At 43.0% G+C, this 23,004-nt stretch overlaps 2 protein-coding genes and 1 long non-coding RNA gene across 3 annotated transcripts; 2 read left to right on the top strand and 1 right to left on the bottom strand.

The window, feature by feature from the left end:
* Window positions 1-34: 34 nt before the first annotated feature.
* LOC116725695 (uncharacterized) lies at window positions 35-21,681 on the top strand. Its single transcript, XR_004340451.1, has 3 exons — window positions 35-45; window positions 7,689-7,694; window positions 21,557-21,681. It is a non-coding gene; the product is annotated as an uncharacterized LOC116725695 (long non-coding RNA).
* On the top strand, window positions 1,669-5,776 carry stx6 (syntaxin 6). The gene is made up of 8 exons (XM_032571917.1): window positions 1,669-1,864; window positions 2,388-2,557; window positions 2,652-2,746; window positions 2,821-2,886; window positions 3,000-3,122; window positions 3,211-3,317; window positions 4,236-4,330; window positions 5,044-5,776. The coding sequence occupies exons 1-8, from the start codon at window positions 1,830-1,832 to the stop codon at window positions 5,118-5,120; spliced, it is 768 nt and encodes a 255-aa protein (XP_032427808.1). The 5' UTR covers window positions 1,669-1,829; the 3' UTR covers window positions 5,121-5,776.
* On the bottom strand, window positions 8,662-18,076 carry LOC116725692 (uncharacterized). Its single transcript, XM_032571915.1, has 5 exons — window positions 16,949-18,076; window positions 12,917-13,608; window positions 11,963-12,059; window positions 9,435-9,615; window positions 8,662-9,350 (listed from the first exon to the last, which is right to left on the bottom strand). The coding sequence occupies exons 1-5, from the start codon at window positions 17,011-17,013 to the stop codon at window positions 9,246-9,248; spliced, it is 1,140 nt and encodes a 379-aa protein (XP_032427806.1). The 5' UTR covers window positions 17,014-18,076; the 3' UTR covers window positions 8,662-9,245.
* Window positions 21,682-23,004: the final 1,323 nt, after the last annotated feature.

Genomic DNA, 23,004 nt, shown 5'->3' with positions numbered 1-23,004 from the left:
CTAAAAACGGATCTTTTCCTGGTGTTACTGTGGTCAGCGGCTGTTGTTTATAAATGTGCTGTATAAAATAACTTGACATTAACATATAGCAGTTAATGAGCTAAAGTGACATGTTTAATTTTTTAAAACTAAAGATAGCATTTCAAACATTCAATTGAGTTGGAATTGATTTAAATCAAAGTTTATTAATCTCAGGGAGAAATTAAGTGTTATTGTAGCGCATAAATTTCATCAAAAATCTTTGTAGATTTTGATGTTTGTGGGCAGGAAGGCTCTCCTGTAGAGATCTGTGTTGCAGCATACATGGAGAATTCTCTGACTGAAGACAGTCTGGTGGAGATAATGCTCAGGGCTGTTTATCCTTGACTGTACAATAATGTAAAGGGCTCCAGAAACAAACAGCTGACTTTATCAACTTGTAGATCTTCTCTGCAGAGATCTACAGAGAAGCAGCAAAAGCAAAGGAGGTGGATTAGCAGAGCATGCTAATAGCTGATGGAGTTATCCGGGACGTGTTGCTGTGGATTATTGTCTCTGCTGCCCAGATGTTGAGCTCTCATGACACTGTCAGATGCCTCTTCCAATTAATTTCAACACTGACTGCTACAGGAGATCCACAACAACTGTTGGAAGATGCTGGGACGATATGAGTTACGACAACATTTAGTTTTTCTTTGGGATCAATAAAGTATTTTCTCATTTATTTGAATTATGAATTAGTTGTTGCCATGTGATCCTCAGCCTCCTGCTTTTCCTTTCAGGTTGGATAAGTAACACCTGGACTGGCATTCTGATTGGCTGTGGTCACTTCCTGGAGGCAAGCCATTAGCTGACATTATTTAGTCATTCTTCCTCTCCTAATATTAACTTTTTACTGTAACATAGAAAGTTCTCCTGGCTCAGATCTTATGTTCTGTCTGCTCTAAGCTCCAGACGACCGCTGGTACTGACCCGGTTCCTGCTCTGGTTCTGCTGGAGGTTCCTTAAGGGGTGGTTTTCTCTCCACCGTTGTCCCGTGCTGGTCAGGAGGAGTAATGCTGCGGGTCAACAACTTGATGCAATCTGCAGATAGAAACTTTCTAAACTAATTTGAATAATTAACTTAGCTTGTTATTTATTTCTTACATTGTGTGTGAATTGTTAGACAGTTATTTTTTGTTTTTAAGCATATGCACTGACTGATGGCACTTTTTAAATTTCGTTGTTCTTGTGAGAATGACAATAAAGATTTATCTATCTATTATCTATCTGAATTGCTTGATAACCAGGGTCCAGTCAGAATGGATGGGTGATTGAATTGAAATTATTTTCTTGTAAAGTGCCTTGAGACGACATCACTTGTGAATTGGTGCTGAATAAATGAACTGAACTGAACGGCTTGTAGGTAGATTACTGCCCCCCTTTTGGATTGTGTGACATCACATTTTCTATTGATCTGCTATTTTCTCAAAAATCTAAGATGTTGTTTGTTCATGGATAAATCATTTTTAGGTATCTGCATCTCCTCCAGCGGAACCAGAGGGTCTGGATCAGAACCAGAGTGTCCCCTCAGTTCTGCTACTGAAACGGAAATGACTGAAACGTTTAACTTAAAATTAACTTGTTCAGGTTTTTCTTTCCTTCGCTGCCATCTCCAGTCCACCAGTAGGAGGACTTGATCTGTTCACTAGGAAGTGACGTCACTGCGTGGTTTCCGTTGCTACATGTAAACAAAGCGCAGTTAGCTGCGGCTACCCCGGTGACGAGAACTGGGCAGTAATCAGAACCAAGCCGAATCAGTGGATCCGGACCGGGACGTCTTAGGGATGGAGTGAACCAGAACCGACACCATGTCCATGGAAGATCCGTTCTTCGTCGTTAAAGGGTCAGAACTTCCGCAGCCACAGCAGCTAGCATCAAACCGAACCTGAACCGAGCCCGAACCGATGCCGAACCCCTAGTTACCGGTTAAACTGGTCAGATTAGAACACAGACCGGCACCAGTCTGACCAGTTTAACCAGTTCCGCTGGCTGAGGAGCATCAGTTGCTAACCTGGTCACGTGATGAGACTGAAAAGAAACAACAGAAATGCTGCGAGGTGTCATGGCGGCGCTCAGGTTCAGACGAAAAATCAAATATCTGAAACTGGACCTGATGTTTAGCACGCAACAGAGGGTCACGTGATGAGCACGTGACCTGAGCCCGCAGCTGGTTAGCCTGGTAACCTGCACTAATTGACCCTCCTTGACACACCTGAGCAGGTAACCCTACCTGCAAGTCCTACCGACACTCCAGAGGTCCAGTTGGACCGAATGGGTCCAGTTCACGAATACATTACTAATCCCAAAGGGAAATTAAACCCGGTTCTAGTTCTGGCTCTGACTCGGTTCTGGTTCCGTGTGTGCAGGGAAGTGGAGAAGGCGGTCCACGCTGCCCAGAGTCTCCATCGCCGCTGGGTGGAGCTGCAGCCGGAAGTGGGCGGAGCCTCCAGGGAGGAAGCGGATTGGACGACCAATGAGCTGCGGAACGGCCTGCGGTCCATCGAGTGGGACCTGGAGGACCTGGACGAGACCATCAGTATCCTTGTCCCCCAGTCTGTCCTCCATTCTGTCCCTCAGTCTGTCTCCGAGGCCCCCGTCCCATGTCTCCGTTCTCCTTGACGTCCCTGAAGGCATCGTGGAGTCCAACCCCAGGAAGTTCCACCTGGATGCCGCCGAACTGACGAAGAGGAAGGCCTTCATCACCGGCACCCGCCGCACCGTCCAGGTAGGTCTGACCTTCCCCTACTGGGTCCTCGGAGCTGGTCCGACCCGGAACTCAGCTGCTTCTTTGTTTAACAGGACATGAAAGAACAGATGTTGGGTCTAGCAGCTGGTTCTGGTTCTGCTGACAGACACGGCAAACAGGTACAGGCCCTCAACAGCCAATCGGCTGCTGTGACTCATTTGGAGCTCTCTGATTGGTCGAGTCTCTTCCTGATCGCAATCTGAACGGGTTCTGGTTCTGGTCGGTTCTGCAGGTTCTGCTGGGAGGTGCCCGGGATCCCATCTGGCAGCCTGGTACCGATCGGTTCGGCCTGCCGGACCGCCGGCCGCAGAGCGCCAACTCTGAGTTCATCGGCGAGCAGCAGACACAGCAGCAGGTACCAGAACCTGCAACTGTGGTTCTGGTTGCCGGTTCCAGAACCACAGCCTCTGGTTCCAGTTTTGACCTGCCGCTCTGTGTTGCAGCTGATCGCGGAGCAGCAGGACGAGCAACTGGAGCGGGTTTCCGGAACCATTGGGGTTCTGAAGAACATGTCGGAGCGGATCGGCCTGGAGCTGGACGAGCAGGCCGGGTAAGAACCCAGTTCTGACTGTGGAACTACCAACTGGTCCAGTTGGGTTTAGTTCTGGTTCCAGTACCATTCCGGTACCGGTCCTGGTACCAGTTTAGTGGACAACTTTGGACATGAGATGGACGGCACTCAGCCTGGTTGGGTTGGGTTGGGTTCTGGTTCTGGTTCCGGTTCCTCAAATGATTCGAGTTCCTGCTATTATTAAAATTCCTCGAGGAAATTTGATCTGCCTTCAGTAAACATGTTCTATTATTTAGTTCACCGTGTTCCGGCTAAGTGCCAATGCTAGCAGCATAATGTCCAGTTTTCAAGTTCGGTCTGGGAGGATTTTATTCATTTATGATAATGTCTGAGCTTTTATCATTTTGGGAGACCAATAAGTACCCTTACATTGACGGGCGTAGGGCAGCTTCTCTCCTCCCGGAGCTGCTGCCTGCTGACGCTGCAGGAGTATTTATACAGGTGAGCGAATAGACTGGACACGGCCGGTGCCTGTTCTGTAGTTGATTCTTAACGTAAGTGTAGCTTTATGGATGAAGCGCAACATAAATTTCATATCATCCCAGTCTCAACAAATGGGTGGCGGAGCGCATCGTGGCGGCACGTAGCTGGGAGATGTTTCTGAGTGACCAATGCAGGAATCAAATCCCGCCGCTAACATGAACACAAAGCTATAAATGTCTGGGAAAGGTCAGAGTTCAACTATTAAACTGAATGAAGATGAATCAAAAACTAAAGACTGGAGTAAAAAAAAGATGCTAGCACTGTAGACATATTTTATAAGCGTATTTGTGAGCCTGCCTCTTCATTATTGAATTGAATCTAATTTCAGATTTTTGTAGACAACGACCCTAGTTCTGGTCCCATTCTGGTCCAGTTCTGGTCCGGTCCGGTTGCTAAGTCTTGTCTGTCCCTCAGGATGCTGGACGACTTTGGACATGAGATGGACAGCACTCAGTCCCGCCTGGACAACGTCATGAAGAAACTAGCTAAAGTCTCACACATGAACAGCGGTAATCTGCCCGGCAACACATTACGCTTTCAGAAGCTCAGCCTGGGCTCTGATGGGCTCTTTGCACCTCAGCTTCCACGTTCGGGGAAAAGCGGCTCGATCGTTTCCGATCTATTGAAAAAGGCTCTTTCCACTGGGTGTTTGCAGGGCTTGTCCAAGGTAACAATTAATAATGAACATCGATCCGAAGCCCCAGCAAGTAGCTGGAGAAAGGTTTAAAGATGTTCGCCTTGTTATAAATTCACAGATACGAAGGTGAGTTTTACTGTCTTTAAGCTTTGTGGCTAACATTAGCTTTAGTTTATGCTAGTAAGCAATATTCTCGGACATTTTCTTGTAAAAATGTGCTATTTAAGTATCTAAACATTTTTCATCATTCATTAACGGACAATGTTTTTACCTTGTTTTCAAGTATATTACGTACATTTATTGTCGTTAGTGTCAGAGACCAAGTAACGGGGATTTTACGGTTCAGGCTTTTTGCTTCTGAAGCCTGAGGAACAACAAGCCCATAGCTTAACAGTAGAGCAGCTCTGGTGTCGGAGTTCTAGTTCAGAAACAAACAAGAGATCATGCGGTTGTGACGTCAGCGTGGCAGGTGCAAAGAGCCCATTGGGTAGAATTCAGTGATTCTGAGCTCTGATTGGACAGAGCTGTGTGTGTTTTAGGGGCGTGTCCGTCTATCTGATCAGTGATTGGTTGGTTTCTCCTCAGATCGCCGCCAGTGGTGTGCGATTGGAGTGTTGCTGCTGATCCTGCTGGTCGTCATCATCCTCTTCTTCATCCTCTGACTGAAGCATCACATCGACCCAAACCGCTGATCCCAGCCCTCTGGACCTGGTCCGGTCCAACATTTTTCACATGTTGAACTTTATTTCAGAGAAAAAAAAAGTCTGTTCAGTTTGTTTTTGTTTTTTTATTTAATATTCTGAAAGTACCTAGCATAACTCTAAAACCAACTAGTTTAACCAGTCTAACCAGTTCTTGTCCAACACGGACTTGATGACTCAGCAGAACCTGGGTCCATTCTGTTCACTCAGAACCACTTTGACCCGTTTGAGTTTCAATCTGATTGGCTCCTGACTGCAGCAGGAGAAACATGGCCGGGTTCTGGAGGTTCTGGATAGGAGTGCGCCGATTGCAGTTTTCTGACCGATGGCCGATAATCGATCTTTAAAAAGCCTGAGCTGCCGATTCCGACTTTCTTTGTCTGAAATGTCGATAAATAAAATTAATTATTTATTTGGGTAACAGTAGCTATTGTTACTGCAGACATGCAGACAGGACCATGTGGGCGGAGCTAGCCTGGTGGGCGGGGCTAACAATCTAACCTCAGCAGAGGACAGTGGCTGATTTTTAGAGCTTTGTTGATGTAGATCAGATCGTCCGATCACTGATCTCCCAAAACGAAGGAAATCTGCACCAGTGAATCGGCTGGCCGATAAATCAATGCACCCCTAGTTCTGGAGGTTCTGCTGGACTGGACCCAGAAAGTGAACTCTGCTCTACCTTTAGACTGAACAGTTTTCAGTTTCATAAAATGTAAAAACATCAAGAAGCATTATTCTTTCAATAATGTTTCTTAGAGAACCAAAACCAGAAGTCTGGTTGTCCAGAACCAGAACCCTGACCCAAACATCCGTTTTATTTTCTCCAGAACTGAAGCAAACCTCATTCTAAACTAGATCAGTTTAAACTGGTTCATTTTAACTGGTTTATTTGAGCTCTAACTGGTTAATTTGGTGGAATTCACTTAAAAACACTAAATTTTGTTTGTGTTTGTTTTGTTTACTGAAAACCTTTAGTTTGTTAAACAGTTTTATTTAAGCGACATGTTGACGTTTGAATTCAGATTATTGAAATTGTTTACGATTTAGATTTGAGTCCTCAACCACACTTCCTGATGCTCCTTCACAATAAAAGCCTCGCTCTATGGTAAACTGTCTGCTCAGAAGTAGCAGCAGCTTCTGACAAACTCTTATTCTGAAGTAGCAACAGGAAGTCTGATAAATGAGCTATCTTTATGAGAACAGCTGACCAAGAAGCAGTCAATCATGGCTTTACACATCATCAGCTGTGACAAGAGGCAGCAGTTTGGTCATGTGACATCAATGAAACATTTCATTTCTGACTGATCAACTTTATTAAAGCATCTTGTTGGAAACTCCAGCTTTAATAAAGGAGCAGTTCGCTTTATTTCAGCTGAGTAAAGGTCCCAAAGTCACATGGTTTCGGTCAATCATTATTCACACACCTTTCATACAGCGCGCAGATCACTAGGGGTCGGGTGAGTGTGTGTGTATGTGTGTCTGATGAGAATGCAGTTGCAAAAAAGTAGAACAAATCTGCCAAAACACGTTGTTTGAGCTTTCACTGTGTCCATAGTTCCCTTGCAGTGCAAGCAAGGCGCGCTAGATAAGATCGCTGAACAAGCTGCGAAAATGTTGCCACCTGGGCAGCGAGGAGACGCTGCCAACAGTATCTGATGGGGAAACGCGACTCGATGTAACTGGTTACGTCATCAACCAGCTTTACCGCAGTTAGCCGGCAGACTGCAGCTCTATATCTTCAGACAAGTTTCTAACATTTCTACTGTATACGTTTATATTGCACATTCCTAGAATGTAGTCTTCATAGCTTCATGTATACACTCAGTTCATGCAAAATAAGGATTCTTTAAAATTAGGCGGTGGCAAAAGTTGTGCTAACAGGGCTAGGCCTTAATGTAGCATGCTAACAGGGCTAGGCCTTAGCATAACTCCGCTAACACGACTAGACCTTAGTGTAGCATGCCAACAGGGCTAGGCCTTAGCATAACTCCGCTAACAGGACTAGACCTTAGTGTAGCATGCTAACAGGGATAGGCGTTAGCATAACTCCACTAACAGGGCTAAACCTTAGTGTAGCATGTTAACAGGGCTAGGCGTTAGCATAACTCCACTAACAGGGCTAAACCTTAGTGTAGCATGTTAACAGGGCTAGGCGTTAGCATAACTCCGCTAACACGACTAGACCTTAGTGTAGCATGCCAACAGGGCTAGGCCTTAGCATAACTCCGCTAACAGGACTAGACCTTAGTGTAGCATGCTAACAGGGATAGGCGTTAGCATAACTCCACTAACAGGGCTAAACCTTAGTGTAGCATGTTAACAGGGCTAGGCCTTAGCATAACTCCGCTAACACGACTAGACCTTAGTGTAGCATGCCAACAGGGCTAGGCCTTAGCATAACTCCACTAACAGGGCTAAACCTTAGTGTAGCATGTTAACAGGGCTAGGCGTTAGCATAACTCCACTAACGGGGCTAAACCTTAGTGTAGCATGTTAACAGGGCTAGGCGTTAGCAGAGCATGCAAGTAGGGCTCGGTGTAAGCATGACTCCGCTAACAGGGCTAGGCGACTGAACCAGCTGGATCAGAACCTTCTTGCTGGTTTCTCTGACGTCGGGACCGTTGAACCGAAGCTGAAACTTGAATCTGGAAGCAGACGGAGTTTCTGCTTCCAGAAACTCCGAAACTCCGTTCCCGGAGGAACCAGGAATTAGACTCCATTCATTTCAACATTTTGAAAATTAGAAGCAGAAACTTAAGAGGTAAAAATATGTTTCATACTTTTAACTTTGTGTGAATATAGACATTTAAAACAGAGTTGTTGGTCCAACTCCAGTCCACTTCCTGTTGTATTATTCCACCAGTGAACAGCAGGGGTGACAAAATGTTTCTAAAGACTGATTAGCTTGTTTTTCGCCTGAGCTGCTCCACTGGCCTCCTTCACTGAGTTAAAGTGACACCTTCAAAGAACCGCTCTAGTTTACGGTCATGACCAGAAGACTCCAGTGTGGCAGGAAGCCGTCCTGGAACCGCCAAGCAGTCAGTTACCAGAGTACGGAGGCGGTTTTTGTCTGAGGATACGCACGGTGGTGGTCGGGTTCACCTCCAAGATCTCGCCTCCAACAGACGGAGGCCAGCGTACCGCTGCTAACTGCTGCCATCCGCGATTTCTTGCGTGTACACACCTGGAACTTCAGGTTGTTGATGAAGGTTTCACTACTCAGATTATCCCAGCCCTTCATCTCACTAAGGATCCATCTAACCCTAATGCAGAATTTAAAGGGCCAGTATCATGTAAAATTGACTTTTTGATCTTTCAATCATGTTTTCATGTTTTTCTCTCATCAAAAACAAACCTGGAGTGTTGCTTTGAATCTTCCATGTCTGAGAAATCCTAAAGTCTCCATGGCACATAATTGGATGCAAAATGCCTGGGTGTACCTAGCCCCGCTTCAAGGAGCAGATCCTCCCCCACTCAGCTCCTTCAGACTATCCAGCAGCAATTAATAATAATCAATTTTATTTATAATGCCCTTTATATTGCAAAGGCGACTGACAAGCAGAGCTGCCATTTTATGCCAGCAGGTGGGTGAAGTGTCTTGCCCAAGGACACAAACAACGAGGGCCGGGAATCGATCCGGCGATCCACCGACTGCATGGCTAACTCCTGCCGCCTCCGCCCCGTTAGCAGCTGGTGGGTCCAATACGCATGTCAAAGGTTTGGAAGAAGCTAGGACTTTTGATAACTCAGAAAGCTGAGCTGGCTCAAAACTGTCCAAAACAAAAACCAGGGGCCAATAATTCCATTTGTTACATTCAGCGCTGCAGACTAAACTGGTTTCAGTGGTTTCCAGTTTGGGCGCTCACTCTGTCCTGTGGCTCGCCTGTTTCCAAAACTCTGATCTGATGGTGGACTAATTTCCAACAGAACCAGTCCATCAGAACAGACCTGAAGAACCCGACCGACCAATCTCCCTGAGCGGGGCTGGCCGATGACCTCTGACCTCAGACATGGATTTAGAAGCCTGACGGAGGAAACTGAGCTCTGATTGGGTGGGACGGTGGTCAGCTAATGCAAGTGGCTGTTTTACTGCTCATCTGCAGGTCCGTAATCTACGCTGCAGTTCTTGCTCTCCTCAGAACCAAAACTCTGCACTGATGACGACTTCTTCATTTGGATTTCCAGCGCCCCCTGTAGGATAGACAGGAGAGCCACTCAGCAAAAGAACATGTCTAGTATTTAAAAATCAAGATCTAAAACAGAAAATCTTCCCACACAGAGAGACTGAGGAGAAGGAGATTTCTTCCACAGGCTGCAGGACTTCCTGCCGTCACTGGGAAGACGGTCAGGAACCGGGGGAACCAGTCGGTCAAGGCTGCCGGTTCGAGTCTTGCTCAGTTTGACCGAGGACAAAAGGTGATGCAGAGAGAGACGAGAGGGTCCATCTCTACTGAATCTGAAGAAAACAAAAGAGAACAGATTAGTTCATTTCTAAGAAAAACTGATCAGAGATCAGAACACTGGAATTGGATTCATCAGATAAATATATCTTTCACTACAAAAATAAATATGGAAATTTGTTTTTACCTTTATCTGCAATATTGGCAATGATTGTTTTCTGTTTCCTTGTCGTCAGTTAATTTAATCTCAGATTTATTAAAGTTGCTCCTGATTGGTTGGCAGTTTAAAAGCCAGTTATGAAGAACAAGTTAGAACCGGCCTGAATCGGATTCCTCAACATTAACCATAAACCTCAGTTTCAGCTTTAGATTGAACCAATCGGAGTCCAAAACGTCAGCTGGTTTTGCAGAACCACCAGAGCAGCTGCAGGTTCTGGTGGCTCAGACTGAGTCCGGTCCCAAAACTCGCCCTGTGCCCTCTATGAGTTGTGGACTCAGTTGAAGTGCACATCAGGGTTCGAGGTTACAAGCAGTAAAATGTGAGAATTGGGGCGTGCCGTGGTGGCGTAGCGGTTAGCGCGACCCGTATTTGGAGGCCTTGAGTCCTCGACGTGGCCGTCACGGGTTCGACTCCTGGACCCGACGACATTTGCCGCATGTCTTCCCCCCTCTCCTTCCCCGTTTCCTGTCAGCCTACTATCATATAAGGGACACTAGAGCCCACAAAAGACCCCCTGGAGGGGTAAAAAAAAAAAAAAAAAGAAAATGTGAGAATTGGGACAATTCGCCTCCGCATCTAAAATGGCCGACCAGTCACCATTCAAGCATTTTCAAAGAAGTACAAGAAGCAATCGATTTTAGAGTAGACATTGTTTTTGCAGGAGATATTTGGTCGTTCAGATGTGTTTTGTTATGAGTTGCTGAATACTGAACAAATTCAATGTAAATACTATCAGATACTATCAAATACTATGTAGAGTAAAACAACAATTATTCCAATCTTTACATTTGAAAACCAATTTTTTTTGTAACTATATTTCCACCTTTTAATTCAAAACCACACATGCAGCAAAGAATTGTGGGTAATATACTTCACGGAAGTCCGCCTGGATCCATGTTTAGCAGAAGTGTGGAAATAGAACCCGAAAGGGGGCGGGGCTAAAGCAGGAAGTGGAGAATTGGGACGTGCTACGCAACATGAAGGAGCATCTGAAGGACCCAAAGGAGGAAGCAGTGGAACCCTAACGCTAGTCAACCTGGGCGCCACATGCAGTGGTGGAGCATGAAACATCCAGGTTGCTGCTGCGCTCCTGGAGCTTTAGCTGGTTTCACTCTGCCTCTTGGTTAGCAGAGTATCATGCTGGGTGGGAACTGATTCAGTGCCTCTTGGCCAACTGGGCAGCATGTGCGCTGCAGCGTTGTGCTGATTTGATGGTGGATTGTCTTTTGCTAGAAACCCTGGATTTTGTTGTTGCTCTCCGCTTTCTTTTCTCCTAGATTCTTACCTTCACACTTAAGATTATTTTAGATTATTTTTGAAGAATAAAACCAACTAAACCCTCCTGGTTTTGTCTCTTCGTTCCCTGGTTATTTATTGTTCCAGCCCCAATACTCCTGCACAGCCTTGGGGAGGCAACACTGGGTTTGATTTGATTTGATGATAATTTATTTCAGACAGACATTTCACCAACAAAACATAATAATATTAAAGACTTTCATGTTTCTAAATGAAAAAACAATACCTTTATATCAAACATACATACTCAAATACATGTAAATACACCACTTATTTGGTGACTGCGAGTCTGAAAAGGAGTATGATGAAGTTTAACTTATATAATCATATCCCTTTTCCATTCATTAATTCATAGCATAAATAGTTTTACTGTTTCCAGTATCCTTTCCAAAAAAACAATAATAATAATAACTATAATAATATGTCCTGAACCAGATGAAAGTAATACATACACCTATGTATATACATACGCATCTACCTGCATATATACATAAATAATATATATCTATTTACTGTACACACCCACATATATTTACACACACATAGACAAACCTTTGCCCAAGTCATCCACAGTGCTGTAATTCATCACCCCTGTTCATCCTTATACTTTTGAATATGAACCATTTTGAGTCTTTTCTTAAAATTCCTCATGTTTGGACTTTGCTTCAGCTCTTTAGTGACTTTATTCCAGATCTTCACTCCAATGACAGAAATGCAGATTCTTTTTATTGTTGTTGGAACATTCAAAGTTCTGAAGTTGAGGTTTTCTCTGTAGTCATATCCTCCCACTCCATAAGTAAATAATTGTTGAATATTATGGGTCACATAGCAATGATGATGTCATCAGTCTGGTTTTAATGATGTCATCAGTCAGGGTTTAAACTCACCGCCCAGGAAGTGAAACAACACAGTGGAGCTCTTCTCTGATTGGATGTCTGCGGTGTCCCTCTGGGCTACCTGAGGTGGGCGGGGCTTTGTCTTCAGCTGTGGACCAGAAATGTGATGTCACCAATGAATGTTTATGTTTTTTATAAATATTGCAAAATGCATTGAAATTTATTTTCTCTTATGAGTTTTTCAGTTTTCTCCACCTTCTGTCTCAGATTTTCAGCTCATTGTGTCCAATTAAATGCAAAGAATGGCTCATGCAGGTTCGGCCCGGTTCTGTTTTGAAACGGACCTTCTGGTTCTGGTTTACCTTTCACCTGCCATCAAGTTTTCCCTGATTTTGACCCCTGGTCAGGAGAAACCTTCTGCCTTTTGACGACAGAGTTCACATTTTGTCATTAACTGAAAAGTAAAGATTTTAGGAAACAAAAAGCAGCAACATTCTGTGTAAAATCAGCTTTTTACTTTAAAACTTCCTTAATAATTGATTCTTTAAGGTCAATTATGATTCTGTTCAGGTGTTGCTGATGAGGCAGAGCCAACAGATTTCAAAAAATTACCTGATTTCTTTGTTTTAAATGGAAAAAAGATTTAAAACCCATTATAGTTCAGTTCAGTTCATTATAGTTCCTCTGATAAATCACTGATTATAAGTGGAAACAAACACTGTTAGCCAGCAACAGTTAGCCACCAACAGTTAGCCAAAAACAGTTAGCCACCAACAGTTAGCCACCAAGTTAGCCACCAAAAGTTAGCCAGCAACAGTTAGCCACCAGTCAAAGAACAGCTATTCCTCCGATTGCCTGCAGCTCGCTTTGCCTGACCACCTGGATGTTTGACCAGGTGGGAAATCGTCCTGGTTGAGGGTCCAGGTGATTCCACCTGGTCTGCAGGTGAGCAACAGCAACAAAAGGTCTGAGCTCATCGTGTCTCCAGGTGAGTCCTGTTCTCACCTGAGGATGAGCAGTCCTTCCTCTTCTTCAGTTCGGAGCCAGGTCGGGGATCAGAGGATTTCTTCTTCTCTTGCTGGTTTCCCATCATTGTGTTATGAAGCCCTCCATTCTGTGACATCGTCAGTGATGTCACAGCTACAGGGGCTAAAGGGGAAGGACGTTTATGGTCATGATGGTGGCAGGTAGGCGGCCGGGGCGACGGCGTGTCCACCGGGTAAAAGGCATAGGGGTTAGCAGGTGTTTCGACAGTGGGCGGGGCTTGTGAAGCTGTCACCTGGTTTGTACCTGTTTGATCAACTCTGCTGACAACCCCGCCCCCTCCCTCACCTGAGTCAGCAGGTGAGATGCAGCCGATATAAGAGTCTTTGAGCACTTCCGTCCGCACCTGGAGGAGGGATCTGTTCAGGCCCCGCCCACTCACCTTGGCTACAGGTGGACCCAGAGTGAGGCGACGGTCCAGCTGGGCTCCAGACATCGCCACCGTCATCGCCGGTCTTCCTCTCACGTTGACCTGATTCAGGTCCGGTTTGGACACCTGGACACCTGTCCCCTGCTGTCGCTCCAGGTAACGAGACTCCGCCTCCGTCTCCGTCTCATCCTCAAACCGTAGGCGGCGAGTTGGAGACGCCGACCGGCGCCACCTGGTGGACAGGTTGCTCGGGTGTCCTGGCAGCGAGGCCCCGCCCTCCGACCTGCAGACAGAGGACAGGTAGAGAGTGAGAGGCCGGTGAGGGATAACCGGTTTGGTTCCAATAAGAGAAGTTTCTTTGTGTAACAAGGCAGTTCAGGTGCTTTATGTTATAAAAACACAGAAATACAGACGTAGAACGCAGTGAGTAACTAAAGTGTTACATTTTCACATATCGATTGATGGGTGTCACTTTGACCGGCGGAGGCTCTGCGTTTAAAGAAGGAAGTGAGGCAACAAATGTCTTTGAGGTGGATTTATTTGGGAGCTCCAAGTCTTCATTACACCAGCACCCTTTCTTTTAGTGAAACAAAGAAGCTGACATTTATACCTGAGGCAAGTTCCAACACTTACACCAGGTAAAGGGGTGATCCAAAAAGAAAAGACAAACAAACACTACTTACACAAACCTAACAATAAATGATCCAACAAATATTTACATGCATGCAAATTATTAAAATTAAACTAATCTAAAGTCAATCAAAAGTAAATATAACTAAATATAAATCCTCAGAGTATTCCCCCTCTTAATGGAAGTTGGTATGCTCCAGGAGCATTCGTCTCCCTCTCTGATCCACCTTGCTGAGACACACCCAGAAAGGCAAATACTCAATTAACTCAAATTGAACTAATCTAAATCAAAACAAACTGACATTTCCTCCCCCCACATTCTCCGAACAGGAAAGATGGCCAGTCTCCCCACCCACAAAGAATGTTCACCAAATGTCACAATATAACTAAACAAAGAACTAATACAAACACATTTGAACTGAAAACAACATAATATCAATAATCAACATGGGATGGAACCCGTGGTCTCCATCACAATGGGTATCAATCGATTGATGGGTATCAATCGATACACTTCAGATTATTGATCAATGTTTCATTTATTATGTTTCAAAATCAGCTCCAACCAGCTGGTTTAGTCTCAAAGGAACTCAGTGTTTCGGCTGTTTTGCAGTTTTCTGGAAGTTTATTCCATATCTGTGGTGAATAGAAGCTGAATGCTGGTTCTGATACAGAGCAGAACCAGAACCAGAACCAGCAGGTTGATCCAGCAGCAGCAGGTCTTTAATCTTTCAGTGATTTATAAACTACCAGTAGAACTAGATGATGTAGAACTGGGTGGTGTCTCGATCATTCCTCTTCAGTAACTTCAGTTTCTGTTCAGATGGAGAATGTTTCTTCTCATCCACACATTGATCTGTTCTCAGCATCTGCTCGGTGATTGGATGGGGTCAAAGGTCACCTAGTGACATCATAATGTAGAGCTGTGTATCATCTGCGTTATCATGGTAACTGATCATCTTTCCTGTTGTAACCTGAGACAGTCGAAGCTCATAGATATTGAATAATGGGCTCTTTGCACCTGCCGCGATGACGTCACAACCGCATGCGCAAATGCGGCTCTCTTTTTTCCGCTTTGAGTTACCATGACAGCTAGAAAAGACAACGTCTTATTTCAGACGCAAATAAAACAATACTATGAACATTGCTGTCTTCCTAATATAATGGGCTTTTAAGTTTTCATGGATTTCCAAGCGGTCCTGAATTAAGAAGACGGTGGCTTGTAAATATTGTTGCTACCAGTTAAAGCTAACGCCGCACAGCAACGTTTACAGCCTTCACTTCACTCCGGATCAACTTCTTCAGCCTAAAGCAGAAGGTAAAGGAGCCTCCTGTGTTATTTCCATGGAATCACTTCTGTATTCAGCCTGAAAGAGTTTATGGGAACCAGAGAGCAGACCAGAGCCAGACAGCCGAGCTACTGACCCGCCTGTACACACTGCTGTAAACACCGTCCTGCTTCACAAGAAACATGCAAAACTAATAAAGCGAAGTAACACGGAGACCTTAATTAACACGGCCATATTTTTCTAAAAGCAACAACTCTGAACCTGAACCGTCAGCTGAACTAGAACTGACACCAGAGCTGCTCTACTGTTAAGCTATGGGCTTGTTGTTCCTCAGGCTTCAGAAGCAAAAAGCCTGAACAGTAAAATCCCCGTTACTTGGTCTCTGACACTAACGACAATAAACCACGTAATATACTGAAAACAAGGTAAAAACATTGTCCGTTAATGAATGATGAAAAATGTTTAGATACTTAAATAGCACATTTTTACAAGAAAAATGTCTAGCATAAGCTAAAGCTAATGTTAGCCACAAAGTTTAAAGTAAAACTCATCTTCATATCTGTGTATAACGAGGCGAACATGTTAAAACCTTTCTCCAGCTTATTGTCGGGGCTTCGGATCGATGTTCATCATTAATTGTTACCTTGGACAAGCCCTGCAAACACCCAGTGGAAAGAGCCTTTTTCAATAGATCGGAAAAGATTGAGCCGCTTTTCCCCGAACGCGGAAGCTGAGGTGCAAAGAGCCCATAATCCCACATGTGACCTCTGACCTCTTCGATGGGAAGTTTTCTGTTGAAACAGAGAAATCCCAGTTCTTCATGTTGAACTGGAACCAGTTGAGTTCTGGACCAGAGAGTTCGACACATTTCTCCAGTCGGTTCAGTAACAAGAACAACACTGAGGTTTTTCAGTAACGTTGCTGATGAACCAGAGGTCAGAGGTCAGCCTGAGATTCTGCACAGAGGTTTGATATCTGCTGATTTAAAAACTCATGTGTAGTTTTCACCCTAAAACCTGGAGCACAAACAAATTCAGATGTTTAAAGCAATACATGCTCTCACACCCGGACACCTTTCCTTCATAAATCCCGAGGGGTGTAGGCGGTTCTGGACCAGAACCAGGCGGTTCTGATGAAGCACAGCCTTTTAGGTACTCAGAAGAGAAGTGCAAGACGTGTTTGTTCAGAATCTCAGAGAAATTAAGAAACTCTGCAGCGATTCTGACGAGCCGTTTGGCTCCCAGTAGGTTTTGCTGGAGGAGACTGGGACCAGCAGCTCCGTCTGCAGCTGGTGTTGGGATCCAGCTGCTTATTGGTTGCTTTGGGGCCTTCAGGCCGTCCTGCCGCTGTCTTGGCGGGACGCTGGACTCATTGTCCTCATTGTCTTGTGGTTGGACAGAGAACTTCTTGTGTTGACAACGTGAAACAAGTTTGCAGGGAATATGTTTTGCCAGTTTGATTCAGGCTACAAACTCCATGCTGTTTGCAGAGATGATGATGTTCCCACATCCTGTGGACCTGGAGCAACTTCCTGTTCCAGACATTCATTAAGCACAAGCTCAACAGCTCAGCTCCACCATCACTTTAAACCCTGACCGCACTGAGATGATGATTAAAGTCACATTTTTACTAATGCAGTGTGTGTGTGTGTGTGTGTGTGTGTGTGTGTGTGTGTGTGTGTGTGTGTGTGTGTGTGAGACTCACCCAGAGTGTGTGTCAGGGGTCAGCAGGTTGTGGTCAGCCCTCAAAGGAAAACAGAGACGCTTCATATGAGCTTCTTCCTCACACTGATGCTGCTACAAGAACAGAGCACACGCACACATACCCACACACACCCCCACACACACAGCATGGTGGGGGAAGGGAGAGGATGACATCAGCAGCCCTGATTGGTCAGAGTGATAGGAAGCCGGATTAAACAAAGCAGCTATTCAGGATTAATTAACCTGATGAGACACAGTGTTTACCTCAGCTTCTGTGTGTGTGTGTGTGTGTGTGTTCTTGCAGAACTATTCTTCTTAGTTCTACAATTTACTGTCATATTTACTAACCTTCTGACCTTCTTGTTTTGGGTCAGAGGTCAGGTTTAGAGGTCAAATACAAACCTGTGTGCTGATAATGGCACAGTTGGAACTTCCTGGTTCAACAGCTTCAGTTTCATTTGCTCGGTTCCTGTAGACTAGCCGCCTCCAACCGGCTGCACACCAGGATTAGACCAACAGGCTGCGCAGGAAGTCATGCAATCATTTGAGTCAGCCTGGCTGGAGCGGGAAACATCTGAAACCGGACCGGACCTTTCTGAGCCCATCACTGAGCTTCTGATGAGCCGAGGTTAGAGTAAAGGGTAAAGGTCGGGACCGTCCTGTCAATCGTCAGCCGGAGCAGAACCAGAACCAGCAGCAAGGCTCGGTTCTGGAGTGTTGGAGAAAGTCCAGCTGTTCAAACTGCTGCAGGTTCTGATCAGATCTCAGATTAAATCGTTTCCACATGTTGGAGCAAAACAGAGAACAAAAACTGGAGGGATAGAAATACCTCAACAAATTTTTACTCAAGTAAAAGGAAAAAATATTCATCCACGAAATTAGTCAAGTAAGAGTAAAAAAGTATTTTGTAAAAATTTTATTGAAGTACTGAGTAACTAATCAAATTATAAATCATTTCATATTTAAAAATTACATAACCAGAAAGACCAAAGTATAAAATTAAGAGCAAATGTTGGTATTTTTAGGACAGAAATGGTCATAATTCATATAACAAAAAATAACAAAATCAGATGAAAGAAAATGTTTCCAAATCAGATTTTCTTTTTCAATAAAATCTGCTGAAAGTTGAACAGAAACTGCAGGTGTGTGTCTGAATCTGCTGGGTTTTTGGTTAAAACTAGTTTGTTTTTCATTCAGTGGGTAGAAAATCCAGAAATTTCACTCAAGTACGAGTAGAACTACTTCAAAATAAAATTACTGGAGGAAAAGTAAAACGTAAATCATAATAAAAATACCTCAAAAAGTTTGTTTTTTTTTACACATTTACTTACAGTACAGACCAAAAGTTTGGACACAGTAAATGTAGCTGGTTATTACCCAACTCTGGAATTAAACAGGAAGTTCTGTTGGGTCAGCGGTTCTGTCTGTGGTACATCTCGTATGCTGCTTCCTACATCTCCCAGAATGCACCGCGCCAGTGGGCAGAGCCTCCATAGACATATATAAAGAACAGCCTATTGCCTATTGTCAGCAACTACTGATCAGTTATGTGGCATAATTGAATACTGTAAGCTTTTCTTTCTGCCTTAATAAAAGGTTATGTAAGATTTTTCCATGTAAGCTAATATCTCCTTGTGAAACATCTGACATTTTATATCTTTCTTTAGGTTAGAAAGGCACCACAAACCTATGATATAAACAGAAACTTTCAGTAAGTAGGAAAGAAATAAAAATACATCCAAACTATTTGGACTCTTTCTGAGTTATTATCGTGGGTAATAAATCATCTGACAGTTTTGATTGTGTCTCTGTTGTGTTCTAGTCTTAATGGTTTAAAGAGCTGCTTTCAGTGCCGCTCCATCTCAGCCTTAACAGACATAAACATGCAGGAAAAAAATCGATTATCAATCAGTGTTTCGCACCAAACAGTTAATAATAATAAACAAGTTTTCACTGAGGCTCTGTAAGAACCATATGAATTAAATAAGTAATTATTGATATGACAGGAGCAGGCGACTGGGTGGTGGGAGTGTCGATGTGGGCGTGACGTCACCAGGTGTGAATGGGAAGGTCACTGACCTGCTGGCTTTGTGTGTATTAGGAAGCGGTGAGCGGGGCGGTCAGTCCTTGCAAAGTTTGGAGCCTGATAATCAAAATGGAATAAATCAATAAATGTGACAGAACAAAGAAATGGTTTGGAGTTGATTGATACACGGACAGATGAGATTCCCAGAGTTAACCCAGTGCGGCCCTTTACCATCATTAGTTTGCTGTGTTTTATAACAATAAATTGTGTTTATTATTATTAAGTCTTTGGAGAAAAAAAAGTGATTGAAAATCGATTTATTCACTGCATGTTTATGTTTGTTAAGGTTGAGATGGAACTGAACATGAAAACGGCCTTTAGGGCGTGCCGTGGTGGCGTAGGGGTTAGCGCGACCCACATTTGGAGGCCTCAAGTCCTCGACGCGGCTGTCGCGGGTTCGACTCCCGGACCCGGCGACATTTACCGCATGTCTTCCCCCCTCTCCCTCCCCCTTTCCTGTCAGCCTACTTCATGAAAAGGGACTCTAGAGCCCACAAAAAGACCCCCTGGAGGGGTTACAAAAAAAAAAAAAGAAAACGGCCTTTAAACCATTCAGACAACCAGAACCACAGAGACACAATCAAAACTGTCAGATGATTTATTACCCGCGATAATAACTCAGAAATAGTCCAAATTAGGATGTATTTTTATTTCTTCCCTACTTACGGAAGGTTTCTGTTTATATCATAGGTTTGTGGTGCCTAAAGAAAAAGATATAAAACTTCAGATATTTCACAACGAGATATTAACATTCATGGAAAAACCTTACAAAACCTTTTATTAAGGCAGAAAGTATGGGAGCCACCATAAGAAAGACTTACAGGATTCAGTTATGCCGCATGAACTGATCAGTACAGTATTGAGAGGGAACGCAAAAGAAAAAAATGTCCCATGTCCCCTGGAGGACTCCGTAAAAAATGACTAATAATGCACATCAAACATGTTTTATTCTCAGTAAGCAACCTATTGAGAAATAAGACTAAAATTCAAATGTTGCTTAGTGTTAGGTTTGACACCTATTAAAACAGATTTAACAAACACAGAAAAGACAAGAGAGTTCGATTCTTTTTCTATCCGTGAGAACAGACAGAGATGTGTTTTCAGTTACAATCTCCTACCGCTCTGAAAACACATTTGTCTGCTCCTCTCTTTTTATTGCTTTTCTAACACTAGGTTATTCTGATCCAGACACAGAGCTGAGCAGAGCAAGTTGTACATCTTCACGGCGACGGTTTTATAGCCAGCTAGCAGGTCAGGATGCAAAAGTTTCTGCTGAGCGATAACCAACCCTGTTCATCCTCAGAGGCCTTCTGAGAAAGGACTCAAAGTAATTCAACAACACAGAAACTTTCTTTATGCTAAGATGAAACAAATAAAGGCATATAAGACAAGAACATTATAAAGGTACATGAAACAGTAAATATTTGATAATAATATACACAATTTAGCTAACATTTAGGGTTAGGGTTTTGTTCAGTCTGGCTGATCTAATCTCTGCAACACCTTTACAAAAATTTAAGATTCTAAATAAAATAGCTTTAATGAGCTTTAATAAACAGCAGTTTATAAACAGCAGTTTTATACGGCTTTAAACTGCTGTTTATAAAATTCCTCATAAACTTTGATTTACTGAAATGGCTCCCAATACAAGTTATGGGCTATTTAAATTATGTTTTCTTAATTTGCTTTATTTTAAAGCATTTTTAGTTTTGCCATGTCCTGAGTGACGGAGAAAAACAGGTAGATAGAAATTAATATGGGGGGAAAATTATAACTTAAACAACATTTAAAGCACCAGTGTTTATATAGAAAAATATTCCGGATTTATTTTGTGGTTTTAAAGGCTCTACATTGAAGACTGTGAGAAATAAAAGCATAACTTTCTGTTTTTCTATCTGTTCTGGGCTCCCACTCTGAGCTGGTCCACTTCCTCAGCCCCTCCCTCCAGTTTCAAACTTTTATGAAATTATATTTAGAATTACACAAGCTCAAATAAAGATACCTGCTCATAAAGATACAGAGGGGAACGATATGGCAGATCATTTAGCAAAGATGTCTTCAAAACAAGGTAGAATTATGGAAATAGCATATTGTAAATCTGAAATAAAATCTATTATCAACAGCAAAGTTAAATATGAATGGCAATAACTGTGAGAGGAAGGAACTAAACGTCGTCATTTATTTCATATACAGAAAAAGATGAAGAATGAATAAGATATTAGTTCAACATAATAAGATAAACAAAGCAGCTATAAAATTTTTGAAGGAAACGGGATTATATATGAGAATTTAGGCTGGGGGGAAATACTCTGGTCCATACTCCAGCACAGTAGATGGCGATAAGGCATCTTAACGTTAGATGTCACCCGCCATTAAAAATCAAAAAGAAGAAGAAGAAGAAGAGTCGGACGAGGCCGAACTGCACCATACTGAGTTTAAGCTGAGCACAGAGAGCCATTAAAGAGCGACTGGCAAGGACGAAGAGTGACGAGAAGAGGACAGTTTCAACCTATTTCCTTGGAGCAGCGAGAGTTTTTGAAGCAACTTTACAAAGGGTTTTGTTATTTTGGCGGTTGGCATAAACTGGAGTGTGACTGGATTGGGATGACCACAAAGGTAGATGGGGGTGGTGATGAAGATGATATGGATTTTGATGAATGATCTACGGTAGGTAGAGGAAGGGGTAGAGGGAAGGAAAAAGTTTCGAAAGATGATAGAGAGATTGGTAACCTAAATAGTAAGAGAAGTTTAGAAGAATATAGTTCAGATGAAGAAAACAGAGTGGTTAGGAGGAAAATGGTAAATGAGGAGTTTAAGGTAATACTTAAATTCAGGAAGGAAGATATGAACATAAACCTCAGTCCGATAGCAGTGTCTAGAGAAATAAAAAAGAAAATAGGGGAGGTTGAGTTTGTAAAAATCTTGCGAGATGGTAATATGTTGATAAAATGTAAGTCTGAAGAACAAAAGAATAAAAGCATGCAGATTGATAATATTTGTAAAAAGGTTGTGAGTGAAAAGAAAATTGTTGGAGAAAACAGAGTATCACGTGGTGTAATCACAGGTATTCCGCTTGAGGAAGATTTAGAAAAACTTAAAAGAAATATACATGGTGGTGAAGTGCGGAGACTGAAAAGATTGTTAAAATCTGTGGATGGGGAGAAAATAGAAAGTTTTTCGATACTTCTGGAGTTTCAAGGTGATGTTCTTCCTGATAAAGTGAAAATTGGGTTCTTGAGTTTTCCTGTTAGACCTTATATTCCTCCTCCCTTGCGCTGTTACAAATGTCAAAGGTATGGTCACATTGCATCAGTGTGTAAAGGGAAGCAAAGATGTGCTAAATGTGGTGGAGATCATCGATATGATGAATGTGGAGCAGATGTACAGTTGAAATGTTGTAACTGCGGTGGTCAGCATAATGTAGCATATGGAGGGTGTGAAGCAAGGAAAAAGGCAGCAGAAATTCAACAGCTGAAAGTAGTTAAAAACATTTCTTATGCAGAGGCAGCAAAAAGTGTTCAAGAAAAAAGAATAGTTCAGAAAAATCAGCAAGTGTCTTCTAGTCCAAATCTTGGACCAAGTCAAAAAACAATGTCAGGAATGGAAATTACAATGGATAAATTAATTTTATTCATGGCTTATGTTATTAATTGTACTGATCAAGTGAAACAGAAAACTGAAAAAATCAAGATTATAGTGAAAGGTGCAGAAAAATTTCTAGCTGTGAAGGATTTATCTTGGGAGTTGATAAATAAAAGGCTTGAAATAGATGGGAAGCAAGGTGGAGGAAAAATTTAATGCTTATTTTACAATGGAATGCAAGAAGTTTGGTAGCAAATGGACAAGAATTTAAAGGATATTTAAACTATTTGAAAAATAAACCAGATATTATTTGTATTCAAGAAACATGGCTTAAACCAGAGCTAGATTTTGTCATAAGAGGGTATAATAGTATTAGAAGAGATAGGGAA

Source organism: Xiphophorus hellerii, chromosome 9, assembly GCF_003331165.1.
Source record: "Xiphophorus hellerii strain 12219 chromosome 9, Xiphophorus_hellerii-4.1, whole genome shotgun sequence".
NCBI lineage: Eukaryota > Metazoa > Chordata > Actinopteri > Cyprinodontiformes > Poeciliidae > Xiphophorus > Xiphophorus hellerii.
This window is presented reverse-complemented; position numbering and strand designations above follow the sequence as displayed.

Bases quoted from the DNA above. Each gene is read 5' to 3' on its own strand.
- stx6 (XM_032571917.1), top strand. From the start codon at position 1,830: ATGTCCATGGAAGATCCGTTCTTCGTCGTTAAAGG. The intron at 2,747-2,820 runs GTAGGTCTGACC...TTTGTTTAACAG, and splicing joins GCACCCGCCGCACCGTCCAG to GACATGAAAGAACAGATGTT. The intron at 3,123-3,210 runs GTACCAGAACCT...TCTGTGTTGCAG, and splicing joins AGCAGCAGACACAGCAGCAG to CTGATCGCGGAGCAGCAGGA.
- LOC116725692 (XM_032571915.1), bottom strand. From the start codon at position 17,013: ATGAAGCGTCTCTGTTTTCCTTTGAGGGCTGACCACAACCTGCTGACC. The intron at 12,060-12,916 runs GTGAGAACAGGA...TCTGGTCCACAG, and splicing joins GAAGGACTGCTCATCCTCAG to CTGAAGACAAAGCCCCGCCC. The intron at 9,351-9,434 runs GTGGGAAGATTT...TCTATCCTACAG, and splicing joins CTTCTCCTCAGTCTCTCTGT to GGGGCGCTGGAAATCCAAAT.